This window comes from Crassostrea angulata, chromosome 3 (genome assembly GCF_025612915.1).
Source record: "Crassostrea angulata isolate pt1a10 chromosome 3, ASM2561291v2, whole genome shotgun sequence".
Classification (NCBI taxonomy): Eukaryota; Metazoa; Mollusca; class Bivalvia; order Ostreida; family Ostreidae; genus Magallana; species Magallana angulata.
This window is the reverse complement of record NC_069113.1, coordinates 29,868,876-29,886,501: the sequence shown is the minus strand read 5'-3', so window position 1 is coordinate 29,886,501 and position 17,626 is coordinate 29,868,876. Positions and strand designations below refer to the sequence as shown.

The 17,626-nt window shown below is 32.1% G+C and overlaps 1 protein-coding gene across 1 annotated transcript in view; it reads left to right on the top strand.

Annotated features, from left to right (window-relative positions):
• Positions 1-11,327, top strand: part of LOC128175626 (muscle-specific protein 300 kDa-like) — a 173,893-nt gene extending 162,566 nt beyond the window's left edge. Inside the window, exons 115-119 of the mRNA XM_052841400.1 lie at positions 786-991; positions 1,533-1,862; positions 3,611-3,829; positions 7,366-7,418; positions 11,039-11,327. Of these exons, the coding sequence (XP_052697360.1) occupies positions 786-991; positions 1,533-1,862; positions 3,611-3,829; positions 7,366-7,418; positions 11,039-11,240 (1,010 nt within the window). The 3' untranslated portion in view covers positions 11,241-11,327. The remainder of the gene's footprint in view (positions 1-785; positions 992-1,532; positions 1,863-3,610; positions 3,830-7,365; positions 7,419-11,038) is intronic.
• The last annotated feature ends 6,299 nt before the right edge of the window (positions 11,328-17,626 follow it).

Here is a 17,626-nt window from a genome sequence, read left to right as displayed (position 1 = left end):
TAGAAATGATCTCGTTACGACTAACGAGTAGGTCTTCCGGTCGATTTCTGTTTTAAATGATACCATGATTAATCGATACAATTTCAGAATTAACCCCCCCCCCCTCCCTCCACCACCACTTTCAGATAATGTACAAAAAGCCTTTATTACTTTATAAATGGGTGTTGCAATGAGTTTTCCAGATAGATATTGTTACGATCAACAACTTTGCTTCTATAATGCATAACAAAATCTTAATCGTTTTTAAGTTATTTGTAATAGTCTTTACGAGACTATTGGCCCCTAATTAAAGGGACCAGCCCTTTTTCTTGATTTTGTTAGAAAGAAAGTTTCAAACTCTACCACTTTTGTTATATGTCTTAAGAAAATATCAACTGATAAAAAGATACCGACCAAAACGTCCACATTTTTTATTTATAATTCGTACCCGATTCTCGTGCCTAGCTGAGCTCCAAAAAATGACGCCACTGGCGTTAAACAAACAAATTGTGCACAACTTCAAACTATGGTCTACCTATCCTGAAAATTTCAAAGTCATATCGCTGATAGTGTCCCATCATCTGCGAAAAAATTGTTGAGATCGGTCGAATAGTTTTTTAGAAATCGTGTGCACAAAATTTGGAAAAAAATTAATAACAGTACGAAAGCAATAATGTCTTCCGCTGGAAACGGAAGACCTTCATCAGTAAATATTTCAAAACAATTCTTTCCTACTACGACCAACAGTGTGAAAAAACCCATATTTAAACTGAATGATCATTATACTAGTTGATTTTACATTGTAGATGTGCTGCACCAACCGGAAATTATGCAGGGTCGTGTTTATGAAAGGAATTCAAAATTGTCACAGCAGGAACATGGATGGACCAAACTTGTTATCGACGTTGAAAATACATTAAGTTGGTTGCATGATGTAGTAACTGATCAAAACTATGTGAAAACTGCTTCTGAAAAAAGTTACACCTTGGATATGATTATCAAACATCATAGGGTATTTATCCATTTATCATTATATGAATTATTTATGAGCTAGTTGAACATTTGTATATTTTAGATCACCTGCATCACAAAGGTGACCTATTGCCATTGGTCTTCCTCCATTGTCATGGGTTATCTGTTATCTATAATTAAAACTTAAACTAGGGCCCCAAGGGGGGTTCAACGTTTAACATAGAATTATATAGGAAAATGTTTAAACATTTTCCTTCTTCTCGAGAACTACGAGCTACAGTTTGAAAGATTTCTATGCAAGCATCCTCAAAAAGCGTAGATTCTAATTGTTAAAGCCAACTATAAACATAGGACCAATGCGTGGGCCCAATAAAGTGAAAAGGTTCATTGTTTAAAATAGAAATAGTATATGCTACGAAATAAAATCTTACAAGGAACTGTTGTTTAGGTTAGCGATGTGGCCCAAGGGCCTCATTTTGACTTTTGTTTTGTTATCAATTTGTAATAATAGTAACATGATTATGCCTTTAAGCTTTAGATTAAAAAATAAATCAATTGAAATACATTGAAATGTTTTGCAGGACTTTTTAGTGCACCTTGAATCAAAGAAAACAAAAATTCAGTCAGTAAATTTTCTTGGAAAAGATTTCATTGATTTGAGGACGGAAGAGGGAAGAAAACTTTACCATAAACTCAAAGAAATAAATTGTCTTTGGGACAAACTATGCTTGAAAGCTGCTATACAACAAAGAGAACTTCAAATGGCACTGATGCAATGTCAGGAATTCCACTCTACCATTCATGATTTACTTCTTTGGTTAGAAGGTGTGGAGAATAAGTTGCAACAATGTGAACCAATAAACCTTGTCATGGATGAAACAGCAATGTGGTCAAAGCTTCGAACACTTTCTGTAAGTTAACTGTATATACAAGTTTCTAATCTCCCCAGATGAATTTCTGAATATCTTTATTGATTTAAGAGCTCATAGTTGAAAGCAAACATTGTCCATCGTAAAAGTCTTAATTCTACATGTTTAAAAATCCATGGTTTGCTGTTTTAGGTGGTTTTATCGTTTTTATATTATAGATTTACCAGTCATATCAAGTATATCATTTCTAAGGAATGCTTTTTTTCAATTTCGTTGTGTTTCCTTGCAGGTTAAATTAAATAAGTGTCTTAAACTCTTTTAAATTCTACCAAAAACGATATGTTATGACTTAATCAATAATCAAAACAAATAAACTTAAAATCTATGGTTTAAACTGGAGGTAAAAGTAACACTGACTTAAAAAATTAAGCATAATTTTTTTAGCTCACATAGACGAAGCCGGGGTGAGGGGGTGAGTTATGCTGCACCCTCGATGCCTCAAAATTATTTTATTAGCAGGTCCATTGTCTGGTCCTAACTTCACCAAACTTGCATAGATGGAGCGTCTGGTTATACTTAAAATATAAACAGTGATATGGGCTAAATCAGAACCATAAATTAGTGATACAAGAGGAAATTTTAACATATTACTGTAATTTTCGTAACTTAATTGGGCATGGTCATAATTTTGATCAAATGTAATTTTTCTGTGCTTCTTTTTTTACAATGTTTTAGAAATGCATTTCTAATGATCATCAAAATTTAAATGTTAGTCGTAGAGTTATTTTGAGCAACACGCAATTCTTTGTTTTGTAACAAGGTCTATGCCATATTTTGGTTTCATTAGCTCAATATACCTGTGAATGTTTATTTTCAAGCTGATTTTTCTATCTGCTTATTCGTTTTGAACATATTATAACAGTTCCTAGCCTTTGTCACATCCGCTTTAGGTCTTAACCGGGAATGTTATTTTCAAAATTTAAACAGAACCATGACCTGAGCTTTGTTTACAAAACAAAAGAATAAGAATTCTGTATCTCGCTTATAACTCGACGAATGATACTCAAATGGGGCTGACTAAAAAATGCATTACTCATTTAAAAAGGAAAATGAAAAAGAAAACCATCACCACGACCCTTTAACATACGTACCGTTAGAATTCATGAGTTCAATTTAAATGCGCCATTTTCTAAATATTTGCATCAGAAGGTCTTTGGTGATGTCCACCCCTTTACGAATTATGCTACGTAATGTTCTGCCAATTATTACTCTATAATGATTCGCAAGTCCGTGTATATGTTTTGCTAGCAAACCGCCTCATTGCGCGTCTATTGTTTGCTGTTTGGTAAGCTTGTAACAATGATGTGGTATCATACATTTTTATTTACTAATTTGCTATCAAAAATGCATCACAGCAAGTAACAACAAATTTGTTTGATTTACTAGACTCTTTAAAATCTGATTTTATTCGAGTGTAGAATTTATATTTACTGATGTAGAATATTTTTGAAACTTCAGAAAAATTCTATCTGCCAGTTTTAAATGTATAACTTTAAAATCTCACAATTTGTGTACTGCTGATTTAAAAATGCCACATCAATTTATTATTGAATATTTTAAATAATCCTTCTTCGGAGGATATTTTTTTTCAATTTCATAAAAGAAACCTTTAAAAGGAATTCAATTTTAGTAAATAGGGGCAATTAAAGTAAAGTTTTGAATTGAAATTTAACTCTCATTAACAATATTTTGGTTTTTAACATTAATTTCTTTTGTATTTTCTTTTCAAGAGTTTGAAAGTTGAGTTAGAGAGCAACAAAGAGAGAATTCTTGGACTGAAAGATACTACAGATAGGCTTTTAACTGAGACTGAATCTGAGGATATGATGATTGCTCAAGACAAGATGCATGTAATTACTAACAGACATCATGCTCTGATGAAATTATGTTCCTCATACATGGCTAGAGTTGAAGATTTACTTCAAGTACCTGTAACATCAATTAAAAGGGTAAGTATTTAAAATTCCATATTTGAAAATTAAACTGAGTAATTGATACCTTCACAATGTTTAGAATACCTGAAAGTCTCGCATATTGTACTTATATTCCCTCTGGAATGTATTCGAAAGGAGAGTTTTTCCTAAGTGACAAATTTATACACTATTTTAAGCCAAATCAAGTACATTGCAATGAAAGGAATATTTGCAAATCCTCTTCTTAAAAAGAATTTTAAAAAAACCTTTTATTTAAAATGTCTAGTAAACTGCCCTGTGTTTTCTTCTTACATGTATGTTAAAGAACCCCATTTTGACAAAGCAGGTACTAAATGCGTGATCAATAGTTTGACAATAATTCCCAGTATCCTTAATGCACTGTCTTTTCCAAAACCAAAAAAAGTACTTTTAGCTTTGGTTAGTATGGTACAAGCATTCATGCTGATTAAATAAATATTATATTTTTCAGCTGTGTTTTTCTTTCTTTTACTAGATCTAACGGAATATTGATCATTTTTCAATAGTTAAGACTGCTGATTTAATGTACGCTCCATTCCAATTATGTGCATCATAATTGTTTTATTTAGCAAATACACACAACAATAAGAAAGGTAAAACAGTTACGGTTGTATTGGATACCTCTCGATATTAATGGAACAGGCACGTAGCATCGTTTTTGAAAGTGGGGGGGGGGGGGGGGGGGCCAGACCCATCCAAAAAATCTTGACAAGCAAAAAAAGGGAAATTTAAAATTTTCCAAAAATCTTCAAAATCCTAATGCGTGGGGGGGGGGGGGGGGGTAGACTCAGCTCAAAAAAAAAATTCTTCCATACCAAATTTTTTTTCTCTCCAAATCATGAAATTCCTAATCCGTGGGAGGGGGGGGGGGGGGCGGGAACTTCAATTTGACTACTCATTTCCTAATTTTCATACCAATTTTTTACTAACTTCCAAAAAAGTGGGGGGGCCAACTCCATTATAATTCATTTTTTTTATATGTAAATTTTAAAAAATTTGCTGCTGCGAGAAAAAGTGGGGGGTGCTACGTGCCTGTGGAACCAAAAGTACATTATAATCAAAATACTTCCACCACTGTTTTAGAATTTTGAAATTTTGCAATAGGTTTTACATAAAAAATGTTCGGAGAAAAATATCTCAAAATATTCCTCTCCAAACCCAATTAGCTATAAAAGCTGTAACTTGTACAGCAGCATCCTCAGGTAGCGTAGATTCAAGCGATGATCCCCAATGTTAGAGTGGGGCCAAAATTTGGGGGATAAATTTTCATCTATGATTATAAAGAGAAATTCTGTACAACACTTCAGCCAGAAATTTTTTTTTACTTGTATGAAAGCATTCTCAAGAAGTGTAGATTCAAATTGATCCCTGAGGGTAGGGTGGGCCACATTAGGGGAGGGGTGCTTTGCTAATTTGAAAATCTTTACCTCTCTATTAATGCCATTACAGCATATATAATTAACTCTAGTTTCTATGGTTACAAATTGAAATCGTTAAACTTCGAGAATCCCAGCTAAGAGATTTTAAAATCTCGCTTTATTTTTTGCTGGCAGATTTAAACAAATTAAACAAGCATTTTGAGAGTATTGCATAAGCAATATACTTATCTATCATTTGTATTGTTTTATGAAAGCTTCGAATCGCTCAAATATTTGATAGCTATGCTAATCGAGATGGTATATGTTTTAATAAGATAAGGAGATAACAAAAAACAGAGAAAATTCCAACTATACAGGTAATAATTTAAAATTAATACAAAATTAATTAAATGAAAAGTGGGTAAAAATACTCTTTATTTTACCTTCGGTAATTTCGCCAAGTCCATTAAGTATTTGCTGGAAAAAAAATTGTGGAAACAATGCACTGTTATGCACAATATTATTTCTTCTGTACCCGGAATCAAACCAAAAACAGCCCAGCCCAAACCGATTGTAATATTACAAAAAAGACCAAATGAATTTACAGCACAATACTTGACCTTTTTTACAGAACTTATTTGTTAGTTAGAAACGATAAAAGTAATGATACAAGTAACGCATGATATTGTTACTGATCACATACTGGCCTCGTTTATTTAATACACGCTGAACCCGTATACGAACCCGAACATTAAAAAATTGGAATACAAAATTTTTTATCTCGAAAATATGTTGACCAGACGCTACAAAATGTGAACTTGGTCTGTTGTTTGACATGATAATTATCAAATTATGTCTCCCTGCAGGTTGACACAATCAGTCAAAACATTCATTTCTTATAGTAACTGTAAATTTATTAAATGTTGCACATTACATGTTTTATTTTCTTCTTCCACCAGGTCAATGGACTGGCTTAAATGCATTGTACCAAATGTACCTTATAAACTAACTATTTTGGTCTAGTTTTGCTATATGATAAATCATCCAATGTTCGAAGGTTTTTTCAAACAGTTTATAAATTAACAGAAATAATGTTTTATTCTTTTATTTTCTATGGACGTATAGTGCAAATGACTTATGTATATAAATCTATCATATATTCTCTCTAAACATTAAAAAATATCAAATGTTGATAAAAAAAAAATATTGCAATACATTTTTAAATATCGCAATATATCACAATACAAAATTTCATCCAATACCCAGCCCTATTATTTTGGATAGTAGTTATATATGTGTGCCCGCTTTAGACAATAGCATTTTCTACGTCATAATTTTGATGTCGTGTTAAAGGAAAATAAGGTAATAAGACACATTGAACGTAGGTACAATAATGATAATTATTGATTTATTTTAAACATCATTGGTACTTAAAGATTACCAATTTGTTTTTACTAATTAATAATAAGCGAAATTGGACAAAATAAGCCCTTTTTGAAATTAGCTCATTATTAACATAACATATTAATTTTCTATTATGACTTCGATTAAACAATTTATCTTTATAAACCTAAACTAGATATATATTAACCTATCTTTTAGCACATTTCTAAGGCTATTTTCATAACTTTAAATATTGGGGCATAAAACACTTTATCACGCACATGGTTCTTTCCATGATTAATTTTTCCCCAAGGGAGTAAAAGTAGATGTCTCAGTAATGTCTGAACAATTCTCACATATTGGATAAAAATGACACTAAATCTATCTTATGTGTGTATAAATCTTGTATATATTTGATATAACGTTTGCAAAATGCATGGTTGGTGTTCCAACTCACCAACTGTTATAACATATCTAAAATGTAAAACATTTAGATAGGTTAAAAGAAAGGCTGATCTTGTGAATTTTTACATTATCTATTAGATCACTTCGCAAACCTTATATATATTGATTGTTTTATTGAAGTCTTGTATGTCTCATTATCATCCTTATTTGAAGATACCATCTTCAAAATTAATCAAACTACAAAAGAAACCCTTTGTGTACTTCACTATACAAAGTACATCAAGTTTAAATTGAACACTCGACAAGAACGTTTCAGAAAACAGTGCACATCGATACATTTAAGATGAATTTTGAGAGAGATTTGAAATTTATGTTATTTTTTCCTAGCAACAATTTCAACCTGGGAACAATCCGCAACAGCCCCAAGAGGACAGGAAAAAGTATTGTTATTTTTTACAGTATCAGCATATAAAATACTATTTTATTTGCATGACTTGGTAAATGGGTTTGTGTCTGTAATGAGAAGACTTAATGTTGTTTTATAAAATTAAAGCACTTAAATGCCCCAGAATCCCTCAGAATAACATTACTTTTTCCAACTAAAAGAATCGAATGCATGTAAATATTTAGTACTACATGCATGTTAAATATTCAAGGTCTAGGAATGCGATAAACACAATATCTTCAACTGGGTATTTGTGATCAAGAAGTGAAAGAAACTTTCTAACAGGTGATAATGTGCTTTTCCTTTCGACATTCTATGATAATTATTAATGTCAATGTCGTAATGTAGAATAAGAAAATTGAAAATTTTGAATATGTTTTCTTATATATTGCACCACCAAACCCTGTACCCTTGACATTGGAAAAAATTCACAACTCTGGTATCAGCATGCCTTTTCTACATGATAAAAAGAAAGCATCTTTCTAACACCAGTATTCCATACAAAAGATCACTGATTTCAAGGAAAAGGTAGAAACACCCATTCTCATTGTCAACTCCCAAATGTTTTTGGTTATGTTTTTTACTGAATAACAAGATGCAGAAATGACATTTGCATATATTTGTAATTTTGAACATTTTTGAGATCAATTTTGTAAAAATATAAGCAATATTCTAAATGAAAACAAAGTATGTTAAATGTTTAGCTGATTGTATTATTTGGTTTAATAATTACTAATGCATGATATCTCTATCTTTGCATGCCAAAAGATTCAAGTCACTTCGATTCTTAATAGTTCACCGAAATGAAGTTAAGGGGAGTTTATTGTTATACCTTTGGCACCAAGTTAATATTTTTGGAGCAGGTCTCATATCCAGAGTATAACTTGCCCAAAATTTACTACACTTGTTCTCCTTTTCTTGAATTTTTTAAATTTATTGACTTTGTCACATTTTTATTCTAGAAAACAGTACTTTAGTCAAACGTTAGTTTACTATTTTTTTTTATATTTTTTTTAATATTTTTATTTTTTTTATTGAGTTTTTCACTTTCATAACATATGTACATACATACATAACTTATCTTGTACATATATTTATATAATCATCTTGAAAAGCTTCTAAGTATATGATTATTCTATATTATACAGTTCTTATGCAGTGAAAGTAAATTTTGTGAGAGAGAGAGAGAGAGTAAATAAAGGGGAGAGAGCAAGGGAAAGGTTTGGGGCATTGTTCACATATGGATATAAAACTTAAACCATAATCATGTGATAGATCCCTGTTCTACAGGGATACTTAAGGGAGGGGAAAAGGATAAAATACAAAAAAGGACATAACGGTTCAAAACAAGATTGAGATGAGACACAATAAAGAGACAATTTAACTATATATAATACAGTGCTATAGCTTATCACATATTTTTTGCCAATGGTTTTCATACTCCTTATATCTACAATTTTTCATTAGCATATATTTTTCAGTCAAGAGCCTTTCTATTACAACATTTTTTAATCCATGTATATTTGGATTTGTATAGCATTTGTATTTACAAGAGAAAATATATTGCTTCACAATAAGAACCAACAAGTTAAATAATCTATAAATATCTCTATTTTTATATTTTCCAAAGAGAACTGATTGTTTATCAAATGTTATTAACAGATCAAACTGTCGCAAAATCCAGTCTTCAACAGCAGACCATAATTCTTTTACAATAGTACATTCATAGAATAAATGCCCAATACTCTCTTCATCTCTTTTACAGAAAGTACATACAGGAGACTCTGCTTTTTTAATTTTGAAAAGATATTTATTTGTCGGAACAATCCTATGAAGAATTTGGAACTGTAACCAATGTAGTTTTGATTCTTGTGTAGATTTAAAGGGGAGTTCAAAAATGTTGTGCCAGGTTTCTTGTGCATAGTTATGACCCTTTTCTCTCCATTTTGGTATAGATGTACATGTTTCTTTCTTTTTATCTAATAATAAGTTGTACATAAGTTTGCAGCCTTTACGATTATTATTAAACATTAGGATATGATTAGGGATAACAGGTCCATATTCTTTTATTATTTGTAAGTTTGGTATGTTTAAATCTTGTGTATGCAGTCTTGTCCTTAAAGCAGTTCTGTCATTTTCCAATTAGTATACAACAATTAACATTTGTCCTTAAAGCAGTTCTGTCAGTTTACTATTAGTATACAACAATTAACATAAAAACAATAATGTTGTATTTACATGTTACGTGTATATGCCGTAAAAAGTTTTAAAAAAGTTTAAAAAAAAAGCATCTTCCATATCTTTTATGAAAACAAAGTCAGAATAAAAACGAATTAATGTGGATATGTACTAATTAATTTTGAACCCGTAGCATGTTTTCGACTATGCATTATTTAGTCAAATGTCAATTACGAGAGAGAGAGAGAGAGAGAGAGAGAGAGAGAGAGAGAGAGAGAGAGAGAGAGAGAGAGAGAGAGAGTTTTCGAGGTAGGGTATTGTCTGGAGAGATTAGTTTATGTTATGAAACAACATACTAAGTATTTTAATATAATTCCATGCGCAGATCTAGAGACAGCAACTTCTGCCTGGAACACCCCCTTTCTCCTTGGAAACTATATCAACACTCGGATCACCGCCTCCCACCCCTACAAAATAGCTCTTGCATTTAATTTGATGTATTTTATTTATATGGAGCTAGTCAGGTGACTAAAAAGGAACTTAAAGATGGTGTAAAGATAACTTAAAGGGAGCGTATATCCCAGCTAAATATGATTAAAGGTTGCTTAAAGAAGTTTGGACATTAAGGACCTATAAGCTATAGCTTAAAGGTGACTTAAAGGCGGCTTAAAATCATTATCCTCTAAGCTCCTTAAAGCCACCTTCAAGCTACTTTTAAGCATTTGCTTTAAAAAAAAATTTGCCCTTTGAAAGATGTTGATTCTTATACATGTATAAAGTGTTTTCCAATAAAAATTGACTGCAAGTATAATGACATCAAATATTGAGCGTGATAAAGGAACCTATTAGCTCACCTGAGCTGAAAACGCGAGGTAGGTTTTCTGATCACATTTTGTCTGCCGTCGGTCCGTCTGTCTGTCCGTCTGTAAATTTTTCACATTTTCAACATCTTCTCCAGAACTACTGGGCCAATTGCAATCAAACTTGGAACAAAGCACCCATAGGCAAATGGGATTGAAAGTTGTTAAAATTAAGGACCATGCTATATTTCAAGGGAAGATAATTAAGAATTATTGAAATTTTTTAGATTACTTGCATGTGTTTATTCATTTAAAAGGTTTATATCGGTATTGGGTGTATTGTTTAAGCATACATTTAATAATGCCTATTGCATATATGTTAACTGTTCTTGTATCCGTTGTTGTTTTTTTTTTAGCTCTGAAGATTTCTACATTTCCTTTTTTCAGTTGTAGATTGTGGTTAACCTCTTGTTTTTGTTGTAATATGTGGGATATTTGACAAAACTGATCTTAAAAGAATTAGTTCTTGTGTGAAAGCATATTTTTTCAGCATTTTAAATTATTAGGTCATAAATTGTAACTTGAACTTGACAAGAGATGAAAAGAAAAATGAAAGGTCTGCCGTTGTATTTTTCAGATCCTCGACCAAATGTAACAGTCATTCACGGTACCTGTGGAGAAGTCTACTTTGGATTCTTCTGCCGATTCTGGTATTATTTTTGACTCTTGCCAGCATTGGTCCTATTTGTGAAGACGTTTATAGTTGTGATTTTGTAAATAATTTCAATGAGTCGTTTGTGCCAATGTTACGATTTATTGACGGGACACCGCCTGTTTAAATTAATATAGATATGTTATTTAATGTTTTGTAAAATACAATTATGGAATATACTTCCTTTGTTATTAATAAATTTAAACAAATTGAATGATTTTTAATTTTTATTACAATTCATGTGTTTAATGTATTTTGTTGTACCCTTCCATATACTGTAGACGTATTTTTTTCCACGGGGTCATAATTCCGCGGAATCACAATATCAATTTAATCCGCGAGTAAAAATTTACGCGGATTCTTTGAACGAAAAAAAAAATCATTTGAATAATCATTATTAAATATAGTTCTGAGCGATTTTCATTACCTAGAATTTGTTCAACTTTGACTTAAATTGTAAGAAATGTTTACATTGAACAGTAATTATCGGTTGTGCACTGGTCGGTAGTCATTAGTTAGCCGTCAAGATGTTACGACGCTGGCTAAAATCGTCTAAAACACCATTTAATCTTTATTAACTGTCAATTTATGGGTTCACATCTCGTTTGAATTATGAGTTGATCAGTTTTATCAATTAAAAATCAGAGTACAAAGGGATCTAAAAATTGCAGTAAAAACATGGGTCTTAGCGTGTAGTTAACTGGGTCATTGAAAGACAGACCCGCTTGGGGCTATTTGTCGTCTGACACGTACCGTTATCTCAAGCTTGGAGAAGTTTAAATTTCATGCAAGTAAATGTACAGAAAATTCAAATCTTTAGGATATTATTTAAACTATTTATTATGTGAATTCTCAATAAAAATTTGTTTGACAGTTTGCATAGATAAAAACGATATACATTTGGTACACGTATATGCAAGTGTTCTATAATGTAGTAACTTCCGATTATCCTTATTCATGTAATGCAATTCCAAAATGCACTTTAAGTACACTGGGAAAAAATTCCGCGGAAAATTTGTGCCCGCGTTCATAGCGTAAATTAATACCACGCGGACAAAAGTACTCTACAGTATTTTAATTTTCATAAAAAGCAGTAGTTTGAAATCTATTACCCAATATTATAGAAGTTATATAGCGATATAGAGTTTGGTTGTCATCAAGTACTCATCTTTAAGTCCTTTAAAAATGAACAATGCAGGCATTTAATTCCTGTATCATTTAAATCAGTAAATTAAAAAGGATGAAACGTATACAAAAAGACAACACATTTGAAATAAAGTCTGTATAAAAAATATAAATAGTCATATTTTGGGACCGAAATTCATATTTACTTCAAACATTTAACGGATCTGACTACAATTGTTGTTTCAAATGGACATAATTAGATAAAATGTCACGTACTGATTTATGTATACGTACCCAGTTGTATGCATATAAGTCTTATATGAGTCGTTATATAAGTCTAATATGAGTTACCTAAGAAAAAACAATGTTATTTAGTAGACATGGCGTTATAAATAGCAATTGCTCTGTTGGCATATTCCATATGCGCTAGCGCATCATGGAAAATATGCCAGCAGAGCAGTTGCTATTCATAACGCCATGTTCACTAAATAATCGTTGTTTATTACTTATATTTGCATTTTACCACTTGCAAATACCTTGTATTAACCTAGACTTTGACATATAGCTATTGCATCAAAAATAAACATTCAGACTGTAATGTTTCTTATTAATTCACATAGATTTGTTAACATAATCAAGTAATTCCTTTAAAATGTTATTATAAGACATGTTTTAATTAAATACATCAATTTTATGGAGTTGGAAAAAAACCCATGTTTTTAATCTATAACGTCATGGTAGCCATTTTGGGTCACCTCTATTCTAAAAATTATGCATCATGTATTGATTCTACCCATAAACTCAAATTTTATAATGCCAATTAAACTATTTTAAATAAGATAGTAATGGAAAAATTACATATTTCAGAGTTTAGTATGGGACTATATTTTGTGGCGGAAGGTTTTTAAGAAGAAAATGAACATTTTTCATAACTCAGTTGTTTAAGAGTACCGTCACTTTAGCTTTCTTATTTTCAGTCCAAACAAAATTTCCAGATAGTTTGTGAACTAGGATATCTTCATTTTGTTACGAAAAACATAATTTTACAATTTTTCAATATTTCTATCGACACATATTGGCAAATTTAACTTTTATTTCATAAAAGTCAAGGAAAAATGAATCCCTATTTTTGCCTAAAATCAGCTTATTTCATGCCATATCTCAAATTTTACATAATAGACCCATCCTTTTTGTTTTATTTTCTGAAATTTAAAGATTTTTCTGACAAGTTTATCGTAATTTGAGAAAAAGTTTGAGACTTTAAAATAATTTCATTACATGTTGAATTGGTAATGGATAAAAATAGCGTTTTATCAGTGCAAAAAGGTCAAAATATCAATAAGGTGAAGGAATTGTATGTAACATTTTTCTTTACGATAATTTTAATTTTATTTATTTCAAATAGTATGAATTTGTATTTGGTGCCATGGTTCATTCCAAAAATAAAATATAGAGGGAAAAGCGATCTATGTGCAATCTGCACTTTCAGTGCAGAAAGGTCATATTAAATACACCGTCGCGCCAAGTGAAGCATATAGACCCCTAAATTTTGTTTTGAATTTTGGTTAAGCTTTGTGTGTAGATTTTTAAAAAATACTTTAGGAAAAAGCTATAAGACTTTTGATCGCAGGATCCAACGTCCTTAAAACCCCTTTCACAATTGGCGCACAGGCACTTTACAACACTTTGCGATCGACATTTTTGAGCTTCGCAAGAGCTCTCGCATACGTTGCACGAGCTCTCGCTTACATTGTACCAGCTCTCGCATTCGTTGCATACGTTTTACTGGTCGCATCAAGTCTCTTCTGAATAGTGGACATGCACACTATTCAGACGCGACTGAACGCGATCCAAATTATCGCAGTGCAACGCACGAACAGTAGTACGAATGTTTTACAACGTTTTGTGTACTCGCAAGAGTGATGCACGATTTTTAAAGATCGCAAGATGAATCGCAGTTGTTTATGCGCGTATTGTGCGACCCTGAGACTGTTGCTCAACATGTCTCATATTATCTTGCAACGTTTTGCTATCATTGCACGACCTATCAGTAATATGCAATGCTTTGCCACTAGTATGTAAACCATGTATAAGCATCTCTGTTTCAGACCAAAGTTCAACAGTATACAGTTATTGTATGATGGTGAGGTACGTGTAAATATGAAGATTTATTTCTCCAAGAAAAATCATATTTCCCGAGGGCATCGCCCGAGGGAAATTTGTTTTCTGGGGTAATAAATCCTCATATTCCCCCTGAACATTAATGCAATTAATGTTTTATTATACCGAACAAAATATGATTATACAAGATACATTGATTTCTAAAAATTGTTTGACTTTTCAAAGGCAATAACGTCGTGATTGTTTGAATTCCTCTGTTACTGTCTTTCTTTTCTTTCATAATAGTTAACGAGGCCGAGTACAGAACGAGTACGCACGCTTTCGCGCAGCGTTTCATTTGTATTGTGACGTCATCTTTTTACTTGGTTAACGCCATGGCGTGATAGTTTCAACTGCAGATATTCAGCGAAATTTGTTGAAAATAGCTCGTTTGATGCGTAAAATTAATGTTATATTGTGGAATAAACATAAATGTCTCGAAGTATAAGCTATATATGGGCTTGGGTCGAAACGTGAAGAGGGTTCTGCAAGCCTAGCCCTTTGTCACGTTTTCTTAACCCACCTAAATATAGCTTAATTCATATATTTCAAGAGAATAACCATGTATTTTATATTAATGACCCTTATTATGTGATGTTATATATTTATTTATTACTTAAATATATCTGAATGTTCTAATAATACTTTAAAGATCACCATTTCCGCCTTTATCAAATAAAAAATAGCCATTATCTGACAAATCTGGGAAATTGGGCATACAAATTTTTGATAAGACCCCTGGAACAAACCAGGAGGTAAAAGGTTTTTTTTATTTTACCATTTGATGCCTTTTAGCAATAACTTTAATGTGTAGAACAGATAAAGAAATCCCTAGGGCAGAAGTTAAAAAAAATGTAAAAAATGTGCAAAATTGATACATTCCAAGCAAAATCCCATAGGGTCCTATGTTAAAAATTAACAAACTTTGAGATGACCCCATAAACAAACGATGTGGTAAATGTTTTACTTTTTTATCTCAAAATAATAATTAAATCAGTAGAAATTCATGTAAAAAAATTCATTCAAAAATCTAGGGCATAAAAAATTAGACCAGGCCTCGTTAAGTTGGTTTTGTGATATATAGAGAATCATAACCATTAAATATTTTTTATATAATCATACTTGTCTACATCATATGCTCATATCGGCTGTTTCATTCCTAAGAAGTCGCCCTGTCACCTGACTTTCTAGACCAATTAAATATAATACAATAATCATATTGAGGTATAATAATATATGCTGCTGCATCTCTGTATCTTCTTGGGTGGCATGTTCTCTCGCTTTCAACTGTGTTTACTAAAGCGTGGGCGGAATATATACCCCCTCTGACTCGCACGTTCATTCGTACCATGGAACGCATGATCGCAAGTCCAATCGCATTGGCGCACGTGCAATCGTCCGATCACCTGGTCTCTCGCGCGATCCTATCGCATTATCTTCCAACAGTCGCTTTCATTGTACAACAGTCGTATATAGACGCAAGATATATCGCAAGATTTAGTGCGTGTACATCGCACAACGCTCGCCTAAATCGTGCAAATTTCCTACGAATACTTTATTCAAATGCGATTATTTCGGCAACAGTTTACGATTCACATCTAATTTTATCGGTCGCACGAATATTCAGTCGCTTCTGCTCGTGCGCCAATTGTGAAAGGGGCTTAAGGAATGAATTTAATTTCTACCTATGTTATAAGATATAACATAACTTTGGGCAGTTTACGCTTTATAAACCGCGAAGCGGTTTATCAAAAAGCGTAAACTGTTCTAAGTTATGTTATACTCGTATAACATAGGTAGAAATTAAATTTATTCCTTATGATTTAATTTTCTACTATTTAAATCAGATAATAAGGCCCATTTATTAGTTAAAATATGTTAATTTGTACATAATTTAAACGTAACGTCAAACGGATTAATACCTTTCGCACGAACGTCGTATTGTGACGTAGGCAAGTTATGTTTTACGATATATATGAATTTGTTTAGCCAATCAAATGAGGCGTTACAATCAGAATTAGATTATAGAAAAATAATTGCAGTTCCTTCGTATGGACTTACAGTGGGAAAGAACGATGGATATGCAAATATATGCATGTACATGTAGACATGATGATTTTGGTATAAGAAAAGCAGTTCAATTTTATGGGACATTAATGATTCAGTAATGGTGACTAATTAATCAGATTTTTTTTTATTGAGAGTACAGTTAATTTTATAGTAATACATGTACTACCCTTAAAATTTTCAGGTAATACATGCATTCAAATAATTTGTCTTAAAGCCCCTTTCACAATTGGCGCAGGAGCACTTTACAACACTTTGCGACCGGAATTTTTTAGATTCGCACGAGCTCTCTCATACGTTGAACGAGCTCTCGCATACGTTGTACGAGCTCTCGCATTCGTTGCATGCGTTTTAGTGCTCTCGTCAAGTCTCCTCAAAATAGTGGACATGCACACTATTCAGACGCGACCGAATGCGATCCAAATCATCGCAGTGCAACGCACGAACATTAGTACGAACGTTTTACAAAGTTTTGTGAACTCGCAAGAGTGATACACGATTTTTAAAGGTCGTAAGATGAATCGCAGTTGTTTATGCGCATATTGTGCGACCTTGAGACTGTTGCTCAACATGTCTCGTGTTATCTTGCAACGTTTCACTATCATTGCACGACCTATCTGTAATATGCCATGCTTTGCCACAAGTTTATATACCCTGTATAAGCATCTCTGTTTCAGACCACATACATGTATCAACAATATAATTTATTGCATGATAGTGAGGGAAATATGAAGATTTATTTCGCCAAGAAAAATCATATTTCCCCAGGGCATTGCCCGCGGGAAATTTGTTTTTCTGGGGAAATATATCTTCATATTCCCTGAACATTAATGCAATAAAAACGAACAATATATGAGTATACAAAATACGCTGATTTCTAAAAATTGTTTGATTGTTTAATTTCCTCTCTTACTCTCACTTTTCTTTCATAATTTCGAATCATAGGTAGTTAAGTTGGTTTTGTGAAAGAGAATCATAATGATTTAATATTTTTGATTTAATCATACTTGTCTTCATCATATGCTCATATCTATGAAATCTTTTCTTTTATATCATAAAACGTTTGAGGTACCTAAAATGATTACAAATGTATTTAAATATTTCACAGAGCTCTCTCTCTCTCTCTCTCTCTCTCTCTCTCTAGCACACCGAGCCCGAATA